General features: G+C 38.2%; 1 protein-coding gene across 4 annotated transcripts; it reads left to right on the top strand.

The window, feature by feature from the left end:
• The first annotated feature begins 338 nt into the window (after positions 1-338).
• LOC110154156 (pleckstrin homology domain-containing family S member 1) lies at positions 339-8,834 on the top strand. 4 transcript variants are annotated; one of them, XM_055150380.1, is made up of 17 exons: positions 339-403; positions 966-1,003; positions 1,125-1,222; positions 1,305-1,423; positions 1,500-1,634; positions 3,804-3,879; positions 3,971-4,000; positions 4,106-4,159; positions 4,283-4,354; positions 4,458-4,541; positions 4,646-4,677; positions 4,757-4,807; positions 4,882-4,995; positions 6,557-6,754; positions 7,422-7,517; positions 7,746-7,875; positions 7,958-8,834. In XM_055150380.1, exons 2-17 carry the CDS (start codon positions 979-981, stop codon positions 8,060-8,062), a joined length of 1,419 nt encoding a protein of 472 aa, XP_055006355.1. In that variant the 5' UTR covers positions 339-403; positions 966-978; the 3' UTR covers positions 8,063-8,834. The 4 variants fall into 4 exon arrangements, with proteins under 4 accessions (XP_055006355.1, XP_055006357.1, XP_020773762.2 ...); XM_020918103.2 differs by having other exon boundaries at positions 380-403; positions 966-982; XM_055150381.1 differs by having other exon boundaries at positions 387-403; positions 1,088-1,222.
• Positions 8,835-8,869: the final 35 nt, after the last annotated feature.

The raw sequence follows: 8,869 nt of genomic DNA, 5'->3' as shown, positions 1-8,869 counted from the left end.
AGATCTATCACTCATCAAGCCCCTTGTAAAAGAAGCATAAAACATTGTCTCTAGTCACAGAGTATGGGCTATAAATCAAAATGCCAACATGATTTCTGTCTCTACTTTACAAAGATTGTCAGTCACAGGGACAAACAAAAATATAACTTTGTAATTTAAGTTTGTCTATTTTTGTTTCCCCCTCAGATTTTCTAAACTAAAGTGTTGTGTTGAACAGGTGAAGCAACCCATGTGGCGTTACACAGAAGAGCGGCCCAATCACAGCGTCAAAACAATGAAGGCAGGAACCAGTCACTCCAGTTCTCACCAAGAATTTACCTGTTACAGATTCAGGAAGACTTCCTCACACACCTGCAGTTATTTTCAGGCATTAAAAAGTGGAGTCTAAACAGGAGCTGCACAGGTGAGAAAACACCATTATTAGATTAATTTTAATCACGTGTAAATCAGAAATGTTGACTTTTCTTCTCACATTTAGAGGTGAGAGTGTAGAATTATAACATAAAACAAATCTACTGGACAATATTTAGTCATTGTGTCACTATTTAAACAATTCTATTCATTTTCCATAAGCACAATCTTTTTTGTATGACATTTATACATTTATATGACAGATTACAATGTTACCATGCCTACTTTAAGATACAACAATGAAAAATAAAGAGAAAGTTATGTTGAGGCTGTGCTTCTGGCTGCAGGATTAAAGATTATTTTGTTATCTATTAATCAGGTGATTCTTCTTTTTTTCTAATGAAAAATGCCAAATTTACAAGTAAAAAATGTATTTGATGCACGTAATTTGGAGTCTGTGTATTGCTATCTGTGTCAGACAGCAATTGTTATAATTAATTTAATTAGTTGTTTCAGGCTTACATTGCAGCTTGTTTGAAATATGTGCTTTCTGTTCCAATGGTCCACTGAACTTTATGAACTAATGCCCATCTTAAATCATATTTTTGTTGCAGGTGTGGTGGCACAATGAGTAAGAAAGATAAAAACATTGGTAATATTCTCTGGTTGATTCATTTTCTAACAATGTCTCATTGTTTAAATGACAGATATTTTTTACTTCCTTATAACTGAATAGGAACAAGGAATATTTGATCTGATTTTTATTATGTCAGCCAAAGGTGCCATGTTCTACAAACCAGTTGGAGAAGCCAAGGAAATCAGAGCTGGATATCTGTTCAAGTCTCCTCCTTCCAGAGGCCTAAAAACTGAGGTGAATACTGCCAAGATGGCTTCAGACATCGCACACATGTAGCTTGCATGGTTTACATTTACAGCCGTTCTGTTATGTGCAGAAATCATGGAAGAAGCGCTATTTCATTTTATTTAAAATCAGTGAAAGTGACTACCAGCTCAAGTACTTCAGATGTCCAGAAGAGAAGGACCGGCCACTTGGAGGAATTGACCTATCACAGTACAACAATGTCTTATTTGCATACATTCAGTTATAAATATTTTTTATTTATTACATTTTATTTTTTCCATTCTAGAATTTCGCTTCTCAATTTGAGTCCACAAACGCATTCAAAATGGCCCTGGGTCCAAAAGAATTTCAAGTGCTCCCCATCCCTTGTGCTTTACCTCCGAGCTGCAGATCGGGATTACTTTTTAATTGGGGAAAACAGGTAAGGATAAATAATAAAATTTTCCTGAAATATGGGACAATATAAAGCTGTATCTTTCGTCACATGAGTTGTAGTTGTAATAGTGCTTTTATAAATAAAATCCACCCATCAGGAAAATAAGAGTGCTCCTCAAATCTTAACCAAACCTAATCAATCAATCAATCAAACTTTATTTATAAAGCGCTTTTCATACAAACATTTAACACAAAGTGCTTTACAGCGATTAAAAACAATCCCACATTTCCTTCCGCCCACCCACCAACCCAACCCCATAGTTGCCCGACTCCACACAACCAAACAACCCAGACACACACACGCACACACACACACACACACACACTCACGCTAAAATAAATAAAACTACATGTAGTAAAATGTGAGGCTGAATACAGGCGAACCAGTTGAGAAAGCACCATCAGAGGAGCCGTCTACACCAGGAGCAGAGAGCCATCCACCGCCACCAATGCATTCTTCATAGCTATAGTTGGCACTAAAGCCAAGTCTGCAAGATAACTAGACCTACTCTAGTGTTGTGCATGAACGAGTTCAAAAGAACGCGTTCATTGAACACGTTCATTTTTCAGTGAACTTTGAACTGAACGCAACACTTTTGTAAATCAAGAACTTGAACGTGAATTTGTTCAAATTATGTGTGATGAACGACGTACATCACTGTTGGGGTTCAGTTAAACGTCGGAATTTGACGAGTGACGATCTGCTCGCACTTCACCTCGCGAAACCACAGCCGCGTGTCAACGCGAAGGCGACTCCACCGGCAGCTTTAGCGGAACGTACGGGCTCTTGTGTCTCCAATGGGAAGTCAATCAAACTTGACTGGGCGCGTTTAGCTACTTGTATTTACCTTCTGTACAGGCTGACCACGGCAAACGCAAGGATTTCAAAAGTTAATTTCAAAGCACTAATTAACAGTCTATGTGGATCTGAGCTCTTTCACATGATACACAACTGCCCAGGGAGCACAATGTGCTGATGGTAAATGCACAAATACAACAATAGATACATGCTCTCTGTGTATTTTGACGGGGATATGCGCCTAAACTCGTGTAGAGCGTCAAAAAATAGGATGTATCCTATTTTCTGAAATCTACACGCACAGGACGTGCTGCTCCGCGCGCTTATTATTTTACTTGGTACATATGTCAGTAACGCGCGTCACAATGCTTTTTTAACCTGGATTGAAATGGTGGGTTTTTCGTTTTTCTTCATACAAATTTGCTAAAATCACCGCGATATCAGCAGCGGTGAAACGCCGGAGGTGCGCCCGCGTAGACCGTGATCCTGAGCGAAAGGACCGACGCAGAAGTCCGCGCTCCACCGAACTAAACGCAGCTTATGCCCGATCGCACTCGGGGTTCTCTCAGGGGCGGTCCTAGATTCCAAGTTCTAGTCCAGGATTAGTCCTGGTTTGGTCCTGGTTTAGTCTTGGTTTAGTTCTGGTTTAGTCCTGGTTCAGTTCTGGTTCAGTAATGGTTTAGACCTGGTTTAGTCTTGGTTTATTCCTGGTTTAGACCTGGTTTAGTCCTGGTTCAGTTCTGGTTTAGACCTGGTTCAGTCCTGGTTCAGTTCTGGTTTAGACCTGGTTCAATTTTGGTTCAGTCCTGGTTTAGTCTTGGTTTATTCTAAAATAAATGCAGCCTTTCATTTACAGATCTCACCTAAATATAAAATGAACTGAACTTTGAACTAGTTAAAAATTAAAATTGTGAACTATGAATGTGAACTATTCATTTTGAACAAGTGTGAACTGAACTTTGAACTAGTTCATGAAAAGTGTGAACTTGCACAACACTGACCTACTCTAGTGTGAGGCCAATAAAACTGCACAGGAATTAGAGACAATAGGCATTTAGCAGCAGAATCTCACAACTGGAAATGTTAATATTGATTCAGTTAAGCTTTATGTGTAAACCAAACTCGTATGACTTTGATTCAAATAAAGCAATATGATTCATGATGACATCCAGCTCCCCTTTGTGCCACTTTCTCTTTTGCAGTTCAGTTGAGATTAAAATATATTTCTGTGTTTCCTATTGTCACTATTTCCAGTCCCTTTTTTCCCCCGAGGACAGTATTTTTAATAAAACACATGAGACATGATGTAGAAGACTGAAAAGAACATCATCTGACCTATTTTTTGTTTGTTGTCAGTGAAGAGGTGGACGGCTGGTTCACTGATATGTATGAAGCCCTCAAGAACAAACCACACAAGTTTCTCAGTTCAGACGTAGGTTATATTTTTACAGCCAATACTCATCAGTGAGCACCAACTTAACTTAACTTAACTTAACTACTATTACCTTAAATTATGTTATCAGGAAATATCAAATGGACAGCAATTCATAGAGGTATGTTCATGAGTAATAAACAAATCACATAAGTCTTATTTTGTCAGTGTCCCTGGTGAACACAAGTAGCCTCCATACATTTGAATACTATCCATGTTTTAACAGGTTATTACAAATCCCATATTGAGGAAAAAGAATACAACCCCTGTGAATGAACAGGTCAGTTCATTATGCTCTTCGGCATGTGTTTTATAACAATCCAGGGACACTGAACTAAACTGTTCATGTTCAACTAATACTCATATTCACATAAATGAATGAATAATTTTTATTTTTTTTTAGCATGCAATGAAGTATCGTTCCATGTCTGACCCACCCTCGCTCACAAAAGAAGACTTGATTGAAAAATCAAAGGTGCAACAAATAAACGTATAATAATGCCTATATCAGCTACAGAAATATACTGTATAAATTAATTAAACATCGGAGGTAACTTGCTTCTGTGATTTGATGACAGATGGATGATCCCAGAGGGAGACGATTATCAGAGCCTGTGCATCCGCTGTATGACTATCCAAAGCCCTACATTAACCCTTTCAGAGTAAGCAAATGACAATTCATTAAAATAACATAGAATATCATGACATTCATTTTGGGTATTTGTAATTTGTGAAGAAATCTAATTTAAAATTTTGTTTTCCTAAGGTCCACAATAATGAAGCGAATGCAGAAGGACTGTGAGTTTTATTGTAGTTTTGTATGTGCCTTGTAACATATATTGTGAACAGTAATGTCCTTTACATGCATTTGACTTAGTTATGAGGATATGGTGGAGATTAAGAAAGGCGATCAAGGCTCCCAGGCACTGTAAGTTTGATTGAATTACTATAAGATTTAGTGAACTATGAATCACATCTGTTCCTACTGGTTGCTCTTGATAGGGATAAAGAAGTAGAAGAAGCTACTGGCACTTTGACCAAGTTCAGCCTGACTGATAGGCTCAAGCCTCAGTTTTCACCACTGCCTTCGTTCTGTGAGGAGGCAAATAAGGACGGGTACGTCACACATACTGTGGGTATTCCTGCTGCCTGTACAATGTGTATCTTTAGTGGCCTAGATACCGATAAACCTCACTTATCATGACAGCCTTGGTTATTTGAATGTGACAGAGTTCACAACAACAATGGTTTGACTCCTAAAGATTTCACTGTTGACACATAAAGACCAGTTAAAGACAGAGAAGCAGCCAGAGCCAGTTCAACAAGTTTTTCACTGTGTACAGTCAAAAAGCTTCACTACTGATAATGTCTTTTCAATATCACCCAATACACACATATATAGTTAATATGGTAGGTGCAAGCATGTACAGCAGCTTGCTTACAGTACTATATTTGTAATGGCTTATATCTTAAATAAAAGCTAGTAATTGTTAGTAGAAGTGCACCTTTTCCTTACAGTATCTCCTCATTAAGTGACTGAAACACTGTTTTGTTAAAGGGGGTCACTGCTGTGTTTTGGCTCCCAAAAGCTGCTTTTCTTTTGTTATTCTCTTAAGTGGCTCTTAAATCCAATCCATCTTCCCATCTGGAGTGATCTAGGACTTATTTGCTTCTCTCATGTCCCATTAGTGAGATATTTAGGAAAGTCCCCAGACAGATTTTTATATAAAACGTGGGTGTCTGTGTTGCTTTGTTAGCCTTGTGTTTGAAGTCTCTAATGACGTCGCTCTATCAGAGGCCTCTCATACTGTGCCAAAGCTTTTGTTGTGTTATCTGCTCATGTCACTCCTGGAAGCAGGCTACAGGTCCAGATGGTACTTTTATCTTATTTCATGACTGGAGTGGGTAAAGTCTTTATAAATAGCTCTGTTATTGGCAATTGTGCACCAGCTGGGCGTTACATTATGACAACCATCCTTGTTGATTGCCTGAATTGAGTCATATTGTATCAGTCTCAATATGTGTTTCAGGCCTTTTGGGGGCATTACATTGACTTCCATATATCCTCCTGATCATTCACACAACACACAAACCATCCATATTTAAGCTGAGTTCTTCTCTCAACTAGAAAACACTCTGTTCTACCTTGTGATGTCACATGCTAATACAGGAAGTGCTCCGCTGTGTTTTTAAACTTTATATACCTTCACTAGAATCATTTCAGCCCTGAAATTGGCAATTTCTACTGAACTAAACGTAAGGGTAGCTGTTAACTTGAAAACTACCACTACATGACATCACAAGGTGGAACAGACCATTTTGAGCTTTGGAGATATATTAGTGACAAACTAATAATAACGGATTACTCAGATGTGTGAATGAAACAAAACACAATCCAGATATGTTTTTGAGGAGGTAACAACATTCTAACATGGTTAAAAGCTCACATCATCACAGAGTTATTGCAGAGTCAATTCTGTGTAATATAGGACCTTCAGCCATGATTACTACTTGCCTAACTTAAACCCTAACCTCAACACACGTTTACCTATATCTCAAGTTAAAATTATCACGGGGACCTCATCTAATACTGCAGCCCCCATCAGCAGTCTTCATGCAAAGACTTAAGGTTGATTTGGTACTAGTGTACAGTAACTCCTGTCTTACATCGTTTCAGGGAGCACACACGACCATTATCAGACTGTAGCACCAGCTCCAGTGACAATGGAGCCATGTCGCCAGAGGCCCTGTCACCAGGTGCAATGTCGCCAGGTGCAATGTCTCCAGGTGCAGTGTCGCCAGGTGCAGTGTCGCCAGGTGCTATGTCGCCAGTGAAAATGTTGGAGAAACCAAGGAGACAAAGCTCTACAGAATGGTAAGATCTGTACATTTGATTTCTAGTCATTATTAGCTAATATTTAGGGCTGATTAAGTCAAATCACAATATGAATGGACGCTATTAGCAAACTGCAAAGCAATTTTTTAAGCACCGCAATTTCCACCATTGTAAAAAAATATTCTTAGAAATGTCAAACTTTGTAGTTTAAAATCTGTACCAACATATTCTTCATTTTAAATGTGAACCTTGAAGGGAATCATAATCACAATTATAAAATGCAAAAATATACAATAACTACAAACAAGAAAAACATGTTCTACCTACAAGACCATCGATGTTTCCCTTATCAAGACTCAAATCTGCTTTGTAATGGTCATGAGTCACTAATATCAATCATCAATTAGGAATGTAGAAACCATGCTGACATATCCCTGGACTGGGCAGACTGGTTTATGAGCCCTTACAGACCTCACGTAATATTAGTGAGAAAAGAAAAAACTTAACTTTCTATCCAGCATTTAATATTTTGAGAATCACTTCAGATTTGTTTTGACCAAACAAAGTAAAACCTGCTTAGTTTTCATTTGTTTGTTGTATATTGTTGCAGCACATTTTCTTCACAAACCAGTGTTCTATTTTTTATAGTCTCAATATTCCCTAAAGACTGAACTAACTTTCTGTATTTCCACCCTGCACCTGGAAGCCTTGAGCCCATCAGCCCACACGAAAGGGATATAGACGTTAAACAGGCTGATCTGAAGAAGCATCTGAAACTAACAGAGGTGGACGACAAGCCCAGGTGTGTGTGTGTGTTTCTTTGGATTTCATTAGAACACATGAATGCACAGCTGATTGAAGACATAAATCAAAGCTGACATAATCAAATACATGAAGTTACTTTTACAAAAGTTTTGTTGCTAAGAAACAGAGATGTGGTGACAACAGTGATCATCTTATAATTATGGCTACAGCTGAATCTCTGCTCTGATGGCTGTCAATAAAAATAATTGAAAGACGTGTGTCACAGTGTGTCCAGCTGGACGGGCCAGCCTGCATGCCTGTTCCTTAAAGGGGACCAGATTTTGGCTTTAAACGACTTACACATCAGCAACATCCAGGAGTACACCATGTTGATCAATAAATCGCTCAAGAATGAGGTACCATCTCAAGTCATACCCTATATAAAGTATGTAAATGTATATCTTGCTGAGATGAGATTATGTTCTTGTGTTACCACAGGTGAAACTCACCATCCTGCGTCTGCCTGGTGGCCAGGTGCTCCACTCTCCCAACTGCCTCTGCAACAATGAACCAGAACCAACCAGTAACTACATTCTTGGGTGATAAAATGTGCTTTTGCCTCAAAAAGGCAACCACACACTCAGTCAGAAAGTCTTGTGTAGTTAATGCTAAAGCTATTTATTTCAAGTCTGTGTCAGCTTTCCTACACAATGAATCAAACTGAAAAAAAAAAAAAAAAAAAATGATTCCTGTAACAATGGTTTTTTGTCACATTATAGTCCCTTTATTCAGGTTCACATCTGATTAGAGAGTTATAATGAAGAGCAGTTACAGCAGCACTGCCAAAGACGTCAGCAGCTGATTAGAATCCAGTTTGTTCAGTTGTTACACTTGTGAAATCTGTCATGATGGACAAGTGACGCCTTCACATGTCTTTGAGAAAACTCAGAATTGCTGTAATTATACAGTATACTTCCTGTATTTTACAGCATCAACATATATTACAAATTATTTATCCTTAGCAGCGTAGTGTGGTACCAGCTATTTTGGTAACTTTATGGGACCATCTGTGACTAATGCATAAAATGAAATATGTAGTAAAAAAAAAAAAAGTATTTATTAAATAATGAACAGATCCGATATTCGATAACACCTGAACAAGCTAGTGTACAGTGTCCACTATCAACTGAAACTGTAGTAAGTATATTTTTCTTTTTCCCTGTACAGTCAGTGCTACTCATTTGTAAATATGTGCTTTAATAATATTTAAATATTTCACTAACTATATACAACACTGTGCATGTACATTTGCAGAATGCTTCTTCATTCAGGCTCCAAATCAGAGTTTTGAGACAGATGGGGGATATAAAACCTGAGTGTTGCCTCCCTACAAAAAACTGATTTTTGACC

The sequence above is a fragment of the Boleophthalmus pectinirostris genome, unplaced genomic scaffold (assembly GCF_026225935.1).
Source record: "Boleophthalmus pectinirostris isolate CB_2022bp ecotype Guang Dong unplaced genomic scaffold, ASM2622593v1 HiC_scaffold_14, whole genome shotgun sequence".
Taxonomy (NCBI): Eukaryota; Metazoa; Chordata; class Actinopteri; order Gobiiformes; family Gobiidae; genus Boleophthalmus; species Boleophthalmus pectinirostris.
Note: the sequence above shows the minus strand (reverse complement) of the source record. Positions and strands in the feature narration are given on the sequence as shown.